Genomic DNA, 19836 nt, shown 5'->3' with positions numbered 1-19836 from the left:
CGGTTTGGTGTTGGGAACAACAGATCTATTCCTAATGAAACAAAAGTTAGATATCCTGCAGTGATGTTGATAGATTTTCAATGCAGTGAGTGCCCTGGGGTCCACAGGTGGTTATTTGAGTGGGTCCCCAATAAAATTAATGGGTTTTTTTGGACTGATTATAGTGTTCAGAGCCGTCTACTCCAAAAGCTATAAACTAAAACTATAACTATGAATAGACCGTTTTAAAAATCGTTCACGCCACAACGAAAGCGGTGAACGATATCTTTGGGATCACTCTCCATATGATGATTATACACATTAATAAACCTGTGATTTTACCTGAGACATCTCAAACAGTCTCTGAAACTTCATTTTTTCAGAAGGATAATTTGTGCTGACTTATACAAAAGTATGACTAGAATCTGAAGAGTGCTCCGATCAGGACTTTTGGTGCAGATCAGTGTTTGCTGGAAGCAGCATCATGCGGCTTTGAAGGGTTTCATCATATTCCTCTGGTTTCCTTTGTGTTTCTCTCTACAACATACAGCAGTAACAGGTCATCAATATCCTACATGCTCCTGAGCTGCACACACAGCTGGAGCTCACAGCTACCGCTTAACACCAGTGTTTACAGATCGCCATCGATCATCAGTGTGGATGCTCACACGGTTATCATTATATTTACTGTCATAGTTCTCGTTCTCGGTGTGGACGGCCCTTAAAATTGTGTTTGATGTGGAGGGCTGAATGACGAGGCTAACTCTCCTGGCCTTGTTGCAGCAAAAGTAGCACTTGGTAATAATTCAGACTATAAACACGAGATCTAGTCTGTGCAAGCCAGACGTTACTTAACAAAATGGAGACCTTTGGACAGCACGGTTTCTTTTTTCTATGATTTCAGTATTGATATGTTGTTCACAAGCATCGATATCAGGGAAAGACAGACAGAGATGAAGGACACGTACCCAGCAAAATCACTGATCCTGTAAACAGTTTGATTCTGCTGTAGGGCTGCAACTAATGATTAATTTCACTGTTGATTATTTTCTTGATTAGTTGTTTGCCAGAAAACGGTGATTAATGTTTCCTAAAGCCCAAGATGATGTCCTTAAATGTTAGTTTACTGTTACAGAGGAGCACAGAGCAGAAAATATTCACATTTTAGAAGCTGGAATTAGAGAATTTGGACTTTTCTTTTTAAAAAGTTACTCAAACAGATGAATCAGTTAATCGCTGCAGATTTGCTCCAATAACTACGACACTTCCTTTAATATACTATTGTGAGAGTGTATGTTCACAGCCCATCATACTGTAGTTTAAGGGGGAAAGGAGGGTTGATGTGTGTTTCAGAGAGAAAAATGTAGCCTGTTGAAGTCTGTACTGGTCACCAATAGCGACCGATAATAATAATAGATCGCAGAATGAGCGTAAAGTAATGATCCCACTCTGAGCTGCTGCTGCACATAATTAACTGTGCAGCTTAGTGGATGTATTTCAAGCTACAGGAGAAAAAATACATTATTTGGTGGTTTTGATTAGCTGCTGCTGCAACAGGAGAGTCTTTTAAATCTTAGACCTGCTCGATATATGGATCCACGCACTCCACAGCTGAGTGCTTTGTGAATAAGTCTTGAGTGACTTAGAGGCTTTTATCAGAGGGAGAATTTCACCTCAGCCAGATTATTTCTGGGTAAAAATCTAAAGCGTTACTGAATCAACAGTCTCTTGCAACAGGTGCTTTGCTGTATTATTTCCTTGACCGCAGATGATTTGAGTTTGAATCCTCCGGCCTTGATGGAAAGCCCACACCGGAAAGAATTAATCTCATTAGGCTGACCACAATTTTATTGTCGCACCGACTCAACATTTGCCCTAAATGTCTGCGCTGGCTGAACACCAAGCTGATTATATTACTGAAGTGCAGGCAGGCTGCCCAGCGCGCGTGCTAATGTTTTCACTCAGCAGATCTGTGTGGACGGCCGCTCAGGTCACGCTGCATGGGAATAGGCCACTTAGCGGCACAACACAAAGTAACTGCTCATTGTTTTGACCTCGAGGCATGGCATTACAATTTGGCTTGCCTCTGCGTCCCCCGAAAGCCAAAGCAGCAGAATGATAGAGACAGAATGGGGAGTCAGATGAGTGCACAAGGCTTCTGGGAAAGGAAGTTACAGCCTCTCTCTCTGCTGTGAGAGTGTGCAGCCTCATTCATCCATCTGGGGTGTTGCAGTCTCTCTCACTGGCCCTTGAGCACCAGCTGGAGAGGTAACAATTTCTGTAGAGCGTACAGGTCACAGCGAGCCCGGGGAGGCCCGGCAGCCGCCTTACTTACTAAATCACTCACCAGCAGGTAGTCGCATTTATGCTGAAGAGACTTTTCTTCGCTGGTTTCTTTACGTTACATCATGTTTTATGTTCACAGTCGAGATACTCGAGCTTTTCATATACAGGAGACAAAACTCTGAAGGAACGATGAAACATCCCTGCGATCAGAGTGAAACTAAATGTCAAGTATAGTGAGAAATGTACAAGTCCGTTGCTGCTGAGGAGCAGCGACTTGTATGTGCAGGCATACAACTGCGAGGGGGCAATTCTAGGTTGTTTTCTTTTATATAAACTCATCTGTGTGCCGGCAGCGTGGCTCTATGGATGGCAGTGTCATTCCCAAACAAGCTCCCAGAAATAGCGCTGGGCTTTGAAGTCAATTCGACATAGCGGCCGCTCCGTGTCATTGCAACATCACGTTATGCACGCTGCCTCGAAACTCTCTTTCCCATAAGTTTAGAAGCCGCTGTGATACAGTTCATACATTTTTTTGAGCATCACAGCCCCCAAAGTTGATCCATTTCAGTCAAATAACAATTAGAAAGTCTGAAAAGAGCCGGTGGAAGTCTCCAGTGCTTATGCTGTATGGGTCGCACAATGCAGAAGCTATGCTTATGTGGGAGATGGCGATGTTATACCTGAGAAGTCAAATGTTTTTTGTCTTCATGCACCACTTGAGCAGTTTACATAGGAATGAACTGGACTCTGGCCTCAAATGCTGTGTCTGAATCTGAAGCTCTTGTCATATGTTGAGGACAGTCTTGGAAAAAGCCATTAAACAAGAGAATTTGGTTGATACATACAGATTTTTCTGTATTACAGGATGTAAAGCATCCCCTATTGAAAGAGATATACCAACTGGTGCAGACATGTGGAGCCATACCTTTGGGTTATGTCTCACTAGGCAGCAGATGTGGTGGCTGCACTGGGCTAACAAGACATTCAATTAGGGGGAACACAGGACCTCAGATGAGAGAGAGAGAGTGAGGTCTGTTGCAATCAAGTGGCAGGGGTAGCCTCATCAACATTCAGAGGCCGGCTGGAGCAGTGATTGCCACTCATGCAGATACTTTGCGGTGGGGAGATTGTATGATGATGACGACAATGATGTTTGATTAAGTTGATGATGAAGACGACGATGGTGACGGTAGATAAAATGGATTACGTGCCTAGCGGTGGCATATGGCGCAGTACGAAAGACTTGAAAGTCTCCCATCGGCGTGCTGAAGGAAAACTGCAGTTAATTAAAGTGTATTTTTGTTGCAGTTGGTCCTGACAGTTATGATAACATTATTCTCACTAAAGTAATTGCTAATATTAAAAGCAACTTAGTTTCACACAGGAGGTGTCAGACAATCAGATTTCTAGATTAGCAGCTGCTTTATTTAAAACTCATGTGCGCCTGTAATGTTGCTAATAATAGGTCGTCTTCATGGCAGACATTTTGAATCGTAGGAAAAGTTCATGTTGTAAAACTGACAATGGTTCTTTACTGTATCAGTAAGTTGCAATAAGTCACGACAGCGTGGCAGTGAGCCAACATGAACGGCAAATATGCGGCCAATATATGCATTTTAGTATTTATTGTTTTATCAAGGTAATTAGTCGTTATGCAACGCAATGTTGCATAATGAAATGAGAGTTGTAGTTCCTTCATGCAACACACACACAAAATATATATATACACACACACTCAGGAAATTGTATCACAGATGTGTAATGAATGAGGAACTAATTGCTAGTTAACCATAAGTGATTAAGTAATTCCTAATCCAGTTTTATAGAGCATCCCATTATAAATTAATGATTAGTTCATTAAGAAATAAGTGAGGAGCAAATCAAGAAAACCAGTTAAATGATTAACTGTTAATAAGAATTAGTTACTAAAACAGTCCTGATCCTGACTTTATTACTTCATTACTGCTTATCATGCACGTCAAGTATTAGTGGTATTAGAAGTCATAATAACGTTTTGTTTCCTTATTAGATTTTCTTTTTCAAGCAGAAGATAGGAAAACAAACGTCTTTTCAATCTTTGGTGGATACAGAAAAAAACTGAATAAATTCTCGCTTGTTTTTCACTTTTCTTTTGCCAGGTCGGATCTAATAAATGGATCATACGGCAGCATTATTACATAGTTTTCTGTTTTATAGTTTTTCAGTGGGCCGTGCACTGATTGCAGGGTCGGCTGATCGATTCCTGGCTCCTACCGTCCACAGACAGGGAAAAAAATCTACTTGCTTAAGTTTCCTGCGGCAAAGTGCTATACAAGTGACATTTACAAAAAGATATGTGCGAATGTCGGCAGCTTTAGAATAAAAATACTAGCAACAGCGTCACCCAGTTCACTCAACACTACAGCTGTGTGTTATAGCTGCGTAGGAGATTCTGACACATAAGTCAAATGAGTCAGTTTATTCTGGTGACACGGTGACTAAACGGGCATGATACTGTAATTGCTTACCTTCATCTGTGTACAATTAGCTGTGTGATATATAATCACAAAGACTTCTGAAGTGTTGTCCTCCACTCAGGACTGAAGAGTTCGTCATTTGTGACTTGAGTTGGTTTAGATTGCATCTTCATCAGCCTGAGGATTCTTGCCTACGCTGGGTTTTACACTCGTATCTGGTCCCCTGAAGAGATGCACTGGAGGCCCCTCTAAAAATTCATGACCGTGTCAAGCTCACTTTATTCCTTATCATCATTCACTGTCAGCAACAGGTCAGCAAAGATAACAACCATTCATTTAAAAAAAGGACAATTCTGGCCATTGTGCCAAATCAGTGATTGATTCGTTTTGCTGCGCTGGGCGTTTGAAAACTCACTGCAAAGTCGGGACGAAATGAGGAAAAAATGTAGGTGTGTGAGGACGACTACAGGAGAATATTAATATATGGTGGACTATGACGACCAGAACCTCTGACAACTTAATCATCACTGACTGTATGGATTGCAAATTTCATCCAGATTTAATTTGCTTATCAGCAAAAGTGGATGATGTATTGATTTTAGAAAATATACATCCGCGTCCAAGGAGCTGCGCCAAAGAGGCGTCTTTCAACTTTGAAGTACAATTTCTCTTTAAGCACCAGGTTTTTACAGACGTTGACTAAAGCTGGAAAACTTCCTTAACAGCATTAAGACCATGTGGTCAAAATTAAATCAATTCTCCAGCCACTCAGGAGGGTTAGCAGCTTCATACTGGATATTTAAAAAAGGCCATCTTACTCCAGCAAGGATCCTCCAACTCTGATCATTAACACGACTAAAACTATATTCGTGGCAGGCTGATTTGAATTTGATATTTCCAAACATCAATCAAAGAGTATTCAGCTGCAAAAACACCCTTTTTCTTCATTTTCCACCATAATTGCTCAGAGAAAAGGTTAACCGTTCTGTCTGGAAACGTTTGGAAAATGGTCAGAATGGCACAGAAAGGCACAAAGGTTTCATGCGGTCCTGGCAGCAGGTCCTGAAGATGGTGATGGGTTGATGGGTCAACTGGTATTTCACTTTATCGGAGCTAGTTTTGTTCTTGCTATAATATATTTTGGATACTAACTGCAGTTTTATTGCATCTCTCTCCCTCATTTCTCTCCTGTGGTCTCACGATTCTCCAAATCCATTCGATTTTACGATCGACATTTTTCTTTTCCAGCACTGACGGTCGTGCCATTGTTAGACTACTGCATCTTGATTTGTAAAGATCAACAGATCGTTGATTTTATGGCCTGACAACAATCATCACATTCTTCTGTAGGATTTAGAAAGGTAGGGTTATTTGGCTATTTTGGTTATTTTTATATGTGGCTTTTTTGCAGGTTAGGGTGAGTAATTATGAATAAATAAGATATGAATAATAATCTCCAAGAATAAAGATTCAAGAGTTCGACAAAAAAATCCTCCTCCTCATCCTTCAGTGATTTAATAACAAACAACAAGTGATAGAAATTCAGTTTGTAAGACAGTTAATTTTCTCAGATCAGTAAACCCTCAAACTCAGTCACCAGAATTAAAGCACATTTCTGCAAAAACCACAGATGAAGAAACTTTTAAAGTTTTAAATCATGTTGCAACTTGATGTTTGTTTATTTTCTCTCAGAACCACTTTAAGGTTAAGGTTAGAAAAAAAGACCACGGTTTGGCTTAAAAGACTGGAAACCTCCCCACAGATTCAAACTGCAGCCTTGTGGTTTGTGATAACGCCACCACCTTCCCCTGAAAGTCATGTGACACACCAGTTTTGGTGCAAATGCCAACCTGGAACGTGTCTGTGGTTTGCTTCCTCTGCAGTAATTACACTTTAAACCTACGCTGTTCACACCAAAACAGGTTTTTGTGTTAACTGGTGGTGACTTGTACGCTACTTGGTGGGTTGTACATTTTGTAGAGTGGGATATTAAAAGCAGCCTGGTGCTGGTTTGGTGAGACAGAGAGATGCAGATGGAGCATCCTGGTAAACAACACCTAATTGGTTGGTTGTGATCAAGTGCCTGAGGAGAAAAATGCTGTTTAGCCACCAACACTTCTCACCGACTTTTAAAGTGTGTCGTGCCGACTATGAGCCTTTTCCAACCGGACCTCATTATGACTTTTACTGCTTTGAGCACTTCAGCAGTTCTTTGCGACAGCAGCTCAAAGCCGCGACCTCCCAGCACTGATACTCTTAATGTGTGCAGCAGCTATGATTAATCTGCAGTTTTACTACCGCTAATACTGCATATGGAACGAATGGCCAACTTCTAATTTATGAGCTACCACGATGATCCATGTGTCGTTATCAGTCTTCATTTAGCAGGTCTATACTTTATATGTGAAGGATGCTGTGACAGTCTGCTTCATTATTTATCGGATGTTAATGAGAATAAAGTCAAAATGTTTGTCATCATCACAATAATTTATGAAGACATTGTGTATTTGAATCCGACAGAGCCCTGCCCTCCACAACACTCAGCAAACATGTTCAGTTTTGTTTTGATAGAGGGACCAATAGTTACAGAAGTTACATATTGTACGTTTAATTTGTCGAGTAAGCACGAAAACCTGCAAAACTGATGAGATTCCCACGGGCGTCACTTATATGCTGACATTAGCTTATGACTCGAGAGACGCGCAACCTCACAGAGCTGCTAGTGTGGCTGCAACTTCATTAATCATCCATTTTCAAAAGCTTTTGAGAAAGAGCAGTTCATCCACACAAAGGCGCAAAATCGTCACTGAACAGGAACTGTGCTCCTGGTGCTTCTTTGAACTGGGGGTGAGAATCAGGGAGTTACTCTATGATACGATATGAATCAAGATACTTTTCCCACGGTAGCGATAGTCGCAAGACGATAAGCTGATGATACATCACGTTATCTGTCTAACTGAAGAAAACAAAATACCCCTAAAACCGCAAAGTTCAGGGATTATGTGTTTATTCACTTTATCCTGTTGTCAGTTTTTACATAGTTTGACATGAATGGAGAGAAATCATGTATTAAAAAGTGCAAAGAGTCTTAGGTTAGTGCTTCTTGAACACACGCACACTTCTGAGTTGACACCGGTAACTCAGATTGTCATGGGAATCTGTTTTGAGTGCACGTTTTAATAAAAATGTCGATATTTGGCCCCAGTCTATCGATTATCCTGCCGCAAGAGGAAGTGATACGTTATATTGCTGTATCGATATTTTGTCCCACCCCTGCTATGAACTGTGTCATGTAGTTTTTGAGTGAATCAGCTTTTCATCATGGATGCACAGTCAAGATGAAGAAGAGTCTCCAAAAGAGAAACATCCGAGCTCACCATGCACAATTACTGGAGTGTCCAGAGGTCCCTAGCACTTCTGTTAATCAGAGTTTTGGTGAGAAACTGTTGGTGTGATGGATATCAGAGCCGGTATTTAGCATTTTTCCAATTATCGGTGTCAGTATTTTTGGTGTCGATTAATAAATTAATTCTGCTGATCAGAGTCCAGATTCTGATCCGTCCTCCGCCAGAAGGAACACCTACCGGAAAAGGCCGGTATGAGTCCAGCTTGTCTGTGCGGGCATTAGTCCAGCTTCCCCCGCTCAACACCCTCTCTAATGAATTACAAATGACCTTTTATAGCTGCAACATCTGCTGGCCACTTGCTGCTGTGACCTCCCTTTCATCTCTGCACTCCTTCCCTCCCACTGTTTCATCAGCGTTTTCTATTTTTTCCCCCCTCCAGTCTCGAGCTTCCAGCCTCGCTCGCATCTTGCTTTGGCTGATTTTTAGCTGGCGGCTCGTCATAGTCAAAGACGGACGATGAACGGTGTTGACTAGGTGTGAGAAACAAGCCGACTTCCTGCTAGTTTCATTGTCAACAAGAGGCACATTACGTTGTTTCCTCTACGACTTCTCTCTCCCCGTGTTTCTCCTTCACCAAAGCGGCGATACGACTTCTGTAATGAGCTCACGGTGCTGTGCTCACAGGGAGAGCCGGGCTGCGACAGCTGCTCTGATCAGATATTGATGATTGAATTGTGTAGAGAACCCCCTGTTGGTTTATGATTGTGATGTCTTCCCTTATCCAATTACACCGGGTGAAAATTAATATTTTTCACAGCATCTCATTTAGAAGAGAGTCAACCTCTTGCAATTACAGCGGTGTATCTGACAGTAAAATCCATTAGCTTAATGAATTGATCGCCAAGGAGAGGGACATGTTAATTCAGTGAGCAGTGGTTGCTCTTTGGAGGGCTGTGCTTCACACTCAGCAGGGCTTTTTCTCACCTCCTCTCCGGTGCTGCTGAGTGATAGACACACTCTGGCTGCTGTCAAGTAACAGGTTAAAAAGGTAATTCTGGTTTTTATTATGACTTTGGTCATTTTGGCCATCGTTCCTGTCAGTAAATTGCTGAGATCTCAAAAATGCAGCAACATTGCTGTAACAAAGTCTAACAAGGCAAACAATTAAAGCCAATCAGATACTTTTTAAACGAGCCCCGAGGTTAGTTAAGCTTATTTGTAAGAGAAAACCTCCCAAAATGACCAAGTGTCTGCATCAGTAAGCTATAGGCTACTGTTGCTGCCATTGCTCATGTAAATAGGGAACATTAGTGAGCCATGCTAAATGGATAATGATGACACCAAACCATCTGAGTGGGAGCATGTTGGATTCAGCACCATAAATCAAAATGGATACATGTGAATGGTCGTTCAGACAGAATGTGACATCGGCACTATTGCGCTCTGAAACCCATTATTTCCAGCGGCTCGTGCCGTGCCACAGAACGCAGCAAAGCAGTGTGTGCTGCGGAGTGCGTCTGCTGACTGTGTCAAACACAACTATCTTGAGCCACCGCTTGTTGGCAGTCAACGGCCCGCGTGGAGGGCAAAAAAAGGCAGAACACTGGCTTAAATGCAGTCCGTTTAACTTGTTATTGTCTGATGATTTTTTAGCTTTTTGATCGCTTTTCTCTGCGTATACTCGCTACTTCTGAAACAATCGCAGTTCGAGAAGTCGTCCCTCAACTCCAACTCCACTCCCGTGTTTAACTTTGCTAATAAATAAATAAATAAATAATGAATCCAAATATCTGTGATCTGGATATTCGCCACGTGCACTGGAAGCCCTGAAACATTGGCCATTGCTCCCAGAGGCTAAATTGGCGTCAAACAATAGCCGATAGGTTTGGAGATTGTTTGTCACTCAAGTGAAGCAGCTGATCACTGTAACTGAACAGAACAACGTGAGTTCTGCAGACTGAACGGGCTGAGTTCTGATTTATTTGAACAAATTAAATCTGAGTTCAAATTTGTTCCTGATTGATTCCGATATGGCAAACAAGTCAAATAATTACTAAACTGCATCCACTCCTCGTGCTGTAATTACCTCGTCTGTGTGTGCTGCATGTTTTCTCGTTAGTCGCTGTCACACCTACAACACAGTACTGATTTAAAAACAGATCAGCTGTGCGAGCTCAGCAGTCAGTCGTCCTTCACTTAGCTGCCTGTTGTCTGTGTGATGTGTTGCCATCACTGTGGGAACTAACGTGAGTGAAAAATAGAAACCAACATCCCTTGCTAGTTTCTTTTGGAGGAGGCGAGGAAGATAAAAGCCCGGACTTATTGTATCCGTAAGTTTCGTGCCCCGTCAGACATTTGTAGCAGTTATTTTGGAAAATACAGTGTCATCAGGACTGATGAAAATCATTATATAGATTATAATTAATAAGCTGTAGTAATTCTTCCAGAGCTGTGCACTCAGTGGTGACAGCAAAATAAACTCCCATGATTACTGAATTTACATGCAGACAAAAGTTAGGGTCAGAGGTCACATCCCGACAATGGATCCAGCTAAGTGTTTCTGGGTCCTCAGCACAATGATGCACTATTGAGACATACTGTGGAAATAGACACACAAACTGTTCATTCCTTTATCGGTTTATTCCACATTGCTGGGTCGGGACATTTTGTTATCACACTGAGGTGAAAATGCAAACTTGACAATGAAACAAGGAGAAGTAAAGCCCTCTTCTAGCTGCTGAAAATAACATCTCAGATGAGAGTTGTTTTTGTTCCCAGGCTGCTGCTGCTGCTGCTGCAGTTCCTCGTGCGGCTGCTGATGTTGCCGCTGATGCTTCTGTTTTTTAACAGAATTTAGGGTGATTAATCATTCATTTGCAGCATCTGTGCCCCCCCTGCTAAAAACAGGCAGCGGGCCCAACACTGGCACAAGCTGATAGAGGCTCTGAAAGCCGCTCATTTATGTTGTTTGTCCTGTAGAATCTGAACAGGAAACCGCACTGCTCTCGACATATTACAAGTCTGAAGACCGGAGTGGCTTTGCTGATTTATTTATATGTCTCTTCTTTCATAGCCATTTGGCTGCAGACACATCGGCCCTTGACATGTTTTATCCTTGTCGTGTCGGTCTGGTCGTGGCCTCTGGGCTGCTGGTGACCAGAGAGCAGTGTGGCAGCAGCTCAGAGGCAGATTGCATTCTGCTTTTAGTCACCGTTTAGGTCATGTCATGTCCTCGAAAGGTGGGGACATGATAATGTGAAGCTATCACACAAAAGAAGGGCTGCAACTAACGACGACTTTCTTGTTGAGTCTATAAAATGTATTAAAATAATATCGAATTTCACCACTATATGTCACGTGAGACTCAAGAGGAACATGATGACAGCGGCACTACAGTCCATCAGGGCAACTGCAACACCTCCTGTTTTCATTTGTCACAACAGCATTTCACCTTAACATGTTTTCTTCTGAAGTTTAGCATCAACAAAATGAATAAAATAAGACTTTAGCACGACGAAAAGCAACAACAGTTCAACTAGTCACATATGTGAATGCAGTAACTGTAACTGTGCAGCTGGAACCTCACGTTACAATTTCCCAGAGCCCAAAGTGAAGTTTTCAGTTCAAACCCAAAGTCTTCATCTACTACCAGAAATCACAACGAAAAGCAGCAAATCCTCACTTTTAAGAAGCTGGAACCAGCAAGGATTTAACATTTTTGCCTGAGAAATGACCCAAACAATTAATCAATCCACTCCTGATTGAATGTAGAGGAAACACAATATGTTACTTAAACCATAACTGTGCTCATGGATCACTGAAATGCAAGGTACAAGGTCATTTATTACCGTGTCGGCATCTTCATATCAAAAGTTCAACATCTGGGGAACACCGTCCATCATCTTTAACTGTGATTGAGCACCAAGCATCGATGTTACAAACACAGTCCACATCTCTTCGTTCAGCTGTAGTCCTCCGCTCTGTTGGCTCTGAACACGGTCCGCCCGTCGAGTGCAACAGCTTGATCCGAGATGTTGTGGTGGACAGGTCTCTGTGGACACAACAGTGTCTGGTTTCAATAGTTTTGCCAGCGTGAGTCCCATTTTGTCCATTTCCTTTTCCTGTGATCGGACATTAGCCGGGAGCAGCCTTACAACCAAGCTGTGAGTTGAAGCCTTCTGTGGTCAGAAAACTTTAAAAAGTAACTTTTAAACTTAAACTTCTCATATGTATTATTCACCTTACCTGTAGCTCCAGGCAGAAAAACAACATGTTGGAATTGTTTGCAACCCACAGAAGAAATCTGAACATCATTTATTTAAACACCATCAGGAGACAGTGAGGGAAATATACAGTGCACATTACAGCTCATAGCATCCAATATACTTAAGATATCTTATGATCTTAATGTTGAAAATATGTTGATGTATCCATAAACAGGAGTCTTAAGAAAGCTTTAGAAATGAGTTCTGCTGTGGGACAGAATCTAAACTCAGATGTCACTGCAGACTGGTTGGTATTTATAGAGAATTATTAAAGCATCCTGCAGTTTTTTCCTCCTTCTCTGCGATGCCTCAACTGCCGGCTATGTGTTGGTGAATATTTGAAAGCGGCATTTCATCTGGAAAAAACATCTGAGAGCATCATTTGTATGCAAAACAGAACAAACCTAAACACTTTAGCATCAGCTCTTAAAGTTCTCTCTCGCCTCACATTCTCAGCGAAGAAGAAAATACAAACAAGTCGGGAGAATCTGCCGCGATACCCACATGACCTCAGTAATCATCTGTCCTGCTGCTCCTAATGAAGACGTGCCGATGTAAATGAGGATGAGTTGAGCCTGACTGCTTCCAAATATGAAATGTGAGCCTCTAATGGAAGGCGGGCTGAATTAGTAATAGAAAGCAGAGATGGCTCAGCTGTGTCAGAGGAAATAAAAAGCTTTTTTCGCTGCCGCCTCTGTCCCCCTTTTCCTCCAACAGGAGTTCAGCCATGTTTAAATTAAATTTCCAGGGAAAACTGTCAGCGTGATCTTTTGTCCTTATTTATTTATCATCATCATCAAATTTAATTCTGGCTGTGTGGCTTAAGTTTTAGTGGGAGGTTTGACATTAAATGGTTTTTCTGACTCATTGCTTGCAAAAGCTGCTCAGCGTCTGTCACTAACTCAAATGCTTGAGGTGATGAAATATTGATTAACACTGATGAAAGTATGAGATGAGATTATTGTTTACTTGCTCTGTTACATCTTGGTTGGTTTGTCTCAGCACCCTACAGACCTACAAAGCAAAGGCTGCGTGACAGTGACAACGAAAATCTGAGACTTTCTTTCCTAAATAAATAAATAGTGAATCTTTTGGACATGACTTTTATGCTAATTTCTGTTCAGCACTTTTTTAGTGCGGTAAACGAGGTCCGGTGTGTTTCAGACTTTCAGATAACAGAGTTTACCTCACTTTGTAGGTCAGTGATTCACCACAGTACCAGAAGATCTTACATCTCAGCAACACAGTCCATCAGGGCAACTGTGACACATCAGGTTTTTATTTCTCACAACAATCCAACTTAGCTTTTCTTTTTCTAAACTTTAAAACATTCAAATATTGAATATTTTGTCCAAATATTGTGATTTTTGTCCACTGAAATGCTCGAGGGCCTTTAATTTGAAACAGATGCAGGAGGCGCTCTTAGAATATGTTTTAACAGAAATTAAACTGGTTGAAGCTCGTACACCGGACCAACAAAACCAGAAACCTACCCGGTTGGTTCTGGGTCAGAGGAGCTGGAGGGTGGAGGAGCATCCCCCCAACGTCAGCTGAGTTTTCCTCTTTTCTGACTGCTGTTGTCGGTTTCTCTCTCCAGAGAGCTTTGTTTTGACCTCTGTGCCGTAATGATCTGTCTCTGACTCGTCAATTGAATATCCCAAAAGCAGCGTGTGCACCATGGCAACCCTGCACGTGACATGAAGTCTCTTTATCAGTCTGTTTTTTCCCCCAGTTCATTTCAATAGTGTAAGGAATGATGAGGAATCCATATTTTTTAATATTTTGTTGGGTGTGCCAGATCTGTCTGACACATTCTGTCTAGAATAAAACATTTCTGGCATTTCCACAAAGTGCATCCTGTTTCAGTAACCATGTGTGTGTCTGTCTTTTTCTGCAGATGAAGTCAACAGAGGTGGACCAAGGGCTTTTCACAGACAGCTACTGCAAAGTGTGCAGCGCTCAGCTCATCTCCGAGTCCCAGAGGGTCGCCCATTATGAGGTGGAGACACCCCCCCCACATTACCTCACACTACACTCTTTTAGTGTTAATGAAAGGCTAAGGGTCTGTTTCGGCTCTGCCTCTAGAGACACTTGGCTGATCTATACACCTGAGCCCTGCAGCTGACATACGATGTCAATAACACACACAACACACCTGCGTTTACCCAGTTGTCTCTTCATTAAAGCTCAGCAGGAAACTACAGCAATGAAGGAACAACAGCAGTAGAAACTGAACTTTGGTTACTTAAGTGTTGTGAATGCATCCTGTCTAACACACGGATGTTAAAGGTGCTGTGCGCCGCTTTTTAACACTACTAGATAATTGCCATATTCTTGTGACTCATTAGTATAATTACAGTAAACAAGCAAAGCCGTCACTGAGAAGCTACACTTTATTTCACATCGTGCGGCACTACGCTCTTAGATCACCCGGCTTGTGTTGCAATATGTGGAAGTGCAAACACGGCAGCTAATCCAGCAGTGTGAGCAGCTAAAAGCAATAATAAGCACTGCGATCAGTCATGTAAGAACAATCAAGTCCAAACACTGAAAGCATTATGCCACATTATGTGTGTGTTATGTGGCCATTCTTCATGATAATTGGCTGCGCTGGCTCTCGCTGTTGTAGCGTCCAGTGTTGGGCCAATATTAAATTCAGCAGTCACGGGGTGGAAGCTCACGGGGTTGGTGGAGAGATCTCCAGCTCCTCCTGTCAACATATCCTTGAGTAAGATACTGGAAAATTTATTGGCATTTATTTTCACAATTGATTAAGTGTCAAACATTTGCTGAGTTTATTAATGTTCTTTGGTTCATTACTTCTTGTTTGTAGCTGTGTGTGTGCCCTATGAGCTACTTATTATTGTTTCCCTCCATGAAGCTCACAGGAAGGAAGGCAAGGAAGGAGTTTATTCTTAAAATGGCGATTCTCTCCAGTAGGGCTGGGTAAAATAAATAAATAGATAAATAAAAATAAATAACAGGAATCGATAGGAATCTTATCTCCCACAATTCAGAATCGATGTCTCTGAATTTGCCCAAATGTCAAAGATTGATTTTCCATGTTTCTTATAACAGCAGAGCACATTTTGTTATCCACATACTGTACACGCATGTATGCCTTCAAATTCATTTATTTTTTTATTGCTGTTAACTGCTGCAGATTTTTTAATGTATTCATTTCCAGTTGTGTCTCATTTTGTATTTCAGCAGATTAAGGACCCCAATTAATTGTTTAGCTCACTGTAAACTGGAAAATACTGAACATAGTGCCCCTTTTTCTATTCATTCAATTGCTGTCGACTTTGAATTAAAATCAAATCGTGAAATAGCCAAAGATTCACACCCCTACTCTCCAGATTATGTTGCCTGCAGGACAACACTGGCTCACTCATGAGCTGTTTGGCTACCAGCTGGCTGTTAGTGTCCAATCATGCAGCCGTTAAAACTTCACTATTACTCACTACTACACTAATGTCTGCTGCCGCGGCTCGCTCCGCCACCACAGCCTCCTCTTCAGTTTATGTGCTTGGCATTTATGATCTGGATGTTATGTCCATGCATGCGTCTGTGGGAAGTTAGTCCTCCGAGCAGAATCCTCACAGCTGCGTGGATTCTCTCAGAGCTCCTTCCAACAACTCAAACTGTATAATCATCTGATGTGAACCGTCAGTTCCTTGACGTGTTTCGGACTGAATTAAGTCTGTACACAGTAAATAGTCCTTCTGGAAGGAATCGCATCATATCTGGGGTTACTCCATGATTCTGGCCCCTGTTTGACAACATAGCCAAGATCTGTTAAGTCCAACAACCCACCCCCGCTGTTTTAAAGCAGCCTCTACATTTAAAGGCAGGCGTTAGACCCATATTTATCACCCTAGCATCAAAATATGACTTCACAGTTTACTGCTTTAATGCACTACAGACTGTACCGACGATGTCAAGTGGAACCAGGTGGAACAAACCAACTTCCACTACTGTCTGTTGAAAATAAATGAAACGGAAACTCATGGATTTGGGATTATTTGTTGCCGTTTTCACGTCGTACTGAACTCGTACCAAACCGTGACGCCAAATCCGAGGCGACGTAGCGCACCGTGACTTCTGTGCACCGTGACACCCATACGAGCCGCCCCGATCAGGCACCTCAAGGACAGCGTGACGAAAAGCTGCCAGTCAGTTTCCTTCCTCCTGCCTGAGTGTTGTCAGGTGGTGGACCTTTCCCCCCTCTGCAGACGCTGCCTCTCACCCACTGTCACTTTGAATTATACGACCAGTCCGGCAGCAAAAGCCTGCTGCTGTTGGACGTCTGCAGTAACAGGAGCTGAAATGACTCATATGAACACTCAACGCTTACGTTTTAATAAAAGGTTGGCCAGTTGTGGTTCTCTTAAGAAATAGTTTGAGACCTTGAGTCAGTTTGGCGTCTTTATTGATTTTCTATCGTCGGCCCAAATAAAGACCAGGTGGCTGCTGAAAGACAAAAAAAAATCTCATCTAAGAGAAATACATTTTCTTTAATTTGATTTGACATCGTCACTTTGTTCAAAGTTTGCAGTGCTTTTTTTCTTTGAGTCAACTTTTCTCCTCCATCTCTGAACAAGTCAAACTGTGTTTCCTGCAGGCGCTGTGCTCGCCGCGGTGCTGCGGAGTGCTATTTAAAGTAGTCCTAACTGTCCATGGGAAACAGGAGAACTGCTTTGTTCTTCAGGGCGTTGCAGGAGACAGGAAGTGGCTGTACCGATGCAAATCAAATATTCATTTTGTTATTGTGTGGTGGATGCTGAATGCGGCACTTGGCCTGTTGCCTCCTGGAGATGAGGGCATATTTGAATTCTCTTTTAGCACAGTTCGGGTCTAATGCATCGTGACGTGTTTGGGTCACAGTGACGGCAGTAAGAACAAAAAAAAGAGATGGGAAATAAAGACTGTACAAAACTTTCCTCTTTCTTAGATGCAGAAGGTCGTTTTGCACTTAAGAAGATGAGATGTTTCACTTCTGTTTGCATAGATTTGTCTATATTTATTTCTTTTGTACTGTGTTTGTAGATTTGGTCTTTAACAACAAAATCAGAACGCTTTGTTGAATGTTGGGATATAAATGGTCTCTTTGAGCAAAATGTCTTCGTTTCAGTGATTATCAGAAGTGATGCCTGGGCTGAAAGACATCAGTGGTTTGTGCACAGTCATAATAAAAATATAAATTGTCCCTGACTTGCATCTCAATGTGTAATCTGGGGATCCAGCACAGCACCGCAACATCCTCCATAAAAAAAATATACACATATTTGTTTGGAATAAATCAGGATAATGACCGTGAGTGGTGATGGCCACCGCGCCAAACAGAGGCAAACATCATACTGCACAGACATTAAAGTGCGCTCCAGTTGAAGTGTTAGTGCCAGATTGTCTCAGTGTCTGAAACAGCCTGTTTTGAGAGGGCTGCATATATATTTTGTAATTTCTGAAACAGACAGTGTGACCCGTTTTGCAGCGATTGGCCAGGTGTGGTGAAGTCAACTCGATGTTAATCATCCAGCTCTCCTGAGGGGAATAAGTCATGTGAACATGAAAGATGAACAGTATTGTTATTTGACTTTAAACACAGGAAGTCAAACTTTTTTGGCTTCGTGCTCCGCAGTATATTATAATGTTTCCTCTGTGTTTGTCACGGTGGCCGTCACCACTCATGATCATTATTCTGATTTATTCCAAACAAATACGTCGACTCCCTCGACTCGAGAATTGAGATGCAAGTCAGGGACAATCCACACTTTTATTATGATGATGATGATGATTATGATTGCTGATGAAAGATGTTTTGCTCAAAGACACAGTCTCGATATTCAACAGAGCAGTCTTTGTTTTGTATGCAGATTTTGTCGTCATAGTTATGGAAGTGCCCCGTAGCTTTCACATTGCTCGTGTGCCAGAGACGTCCTCAGGCCAAGCAGCTAACTTCCTGTTTAGCCGTCTGCTAACTTGAAAGGGGATTTAATGATTTAATGGTGCAGCTCTTCCTGACTCTTCCAAATGTTTAAACAGCATTTTACAGTCTTCTGTTACAATTTAAGCTTATGGGAAAAAGTGCATCTCTGACCCAGTGTGCATCTCGTGACGGTTTGCCACGATGTCAGATTGTCTTCAAAGCCTGAATCTGTTTTTGGGAGTTTTGGTTGGGATGGAAAAGACATTGGCTGATGTCTCCCCCTCCTTTGATTGGTCACTTCAACACCAACCTTTGCAAGGCGATAGCAGCTTATGCAACATCAAATAGTCTGTTTGTCTAGTAATAAACAGAATATAAAGCCTGTATTACATACAGTAAATAAGATCTTTAACATCTTTCAAAGATGTTTGCTCCGACATGATGGTTCCATGAAAGAGGTTTTTTCTGGCAACCACTTGTCTTTGACTGTCGGTGATCAAACCAAAGTACCAATCAAAAAGGTCATGGAGCGAGCAAGTGTTGAGCACATGCCAGCCTGTATGGAGGGAAGAACTCATGCTTGTTACATCCTCATGCTCGCTGGATGACGTTTGTTCATGTGGAGCAGAAACACTTTTTGTGTATTTATTTCTCAAATCAAATGGAGGAGTTCATAAAGCTTCAAGATTAATTTCACATAAAATTGAAACATTCTTGACACACTGATCATCTAACTCGCACTAATACGATGATCTCTGATCTCGTCGACGTCCCTTTTTGAATTTCCATACATTCCTTTTTTAATCGAATTTGAAATTGCAAAGTTAAAGCAGTGTCTCGGGTGACAGTACAGACCGGAGATGTAATTGATCTTTAAACCTCCTTTTCAAAACACATCAAAGCCAGCGCTCCTTTTTTTAGAGGGGGATCAGAGCCGTCTCTGGTTCACAGTTCAAAGACATCGAGTGGCTCGTGTTAATTTATGCATCCGTCTCTTTGCATGTGTGGTGGATCCAGCGCGCTGCGGCTACTCCTGACAGGCTGCACGGCTTCATGCGCTGCAGGAGAGCTCCTTTTTCAAATCACTGCCTGTTACTTCACAGAGAAAATAGGATGGGGAGTGACCGCGGGAGTAGTTATTAAGAGAGGTGCGGGGGTAGTAATGTATGTGCGCTAGTAGAGCAATTAATTCAAGGAACGAGGAATATATCGCGGCTTTAAAAGCAAGTGCCAACCCTGCATCTCTTATTCAAGGCGAAACCATCTACGTAAATTCACTGATACTCTTACAGGCATGTGTCTCTGTATGTAGCTTGGGCGTTGTCATGTTTCAGGGGCTGCAGTCCTTCTTCCAAAGGCACATACAGTACATCATAACACTTGAAAAGGATGTGCCATTTCAAAGCTTTTTTTAAATGAGGTTGAGAAACAAAGTGAGTGGAGGACAGAGCTGCTTCCAGTGTTTCCCACAGAATGATATTTCATTAGTTGTGCAGAAATATGCTCAAATATTAGTATTCCTTCTTGGTCGCTACCAACTCCTGAGGGGAATCTCTGGCTCTTTAACAATAGAG

General features: G+C 42.0%; 1 protein-coding gene across 1 annotated transcript in view; it reads left to right on the top strand.

Moving 5' to 3' along the window:
• zmat4a (zinc finger, matrin-type 4a) overlaps nucleotides 1-19836 on the top strand; it is a gene marked incomplete at its 5' end in the record, with an annotated part of 106783 nt that overhangs the window by 4618 nt on the left and 82329 nt on the right. Inside the window, 1 exon segment of the mRNA XM_084361051.1 lies at nucleotides 14231-14332. Coding sequence (XP_084217177.1) covers nucleotides 14231-14332 — 102 coding nt within the window.

The sequence above is a fragment of the Pagrus pagrus genome (genome assembly GCF_965226575.1).
Source record: "Pagrus pagrus genome assembly, chromosome: 8".
NCBI lineage: Eukaryota > Metazoa > Chordata > Actinopteri > Spariformes > Sparidae > Pagrus > Pagrus pagrus.
This window is presented reverse-complemented; position numbering and strand designations above follow the sequence as displayed.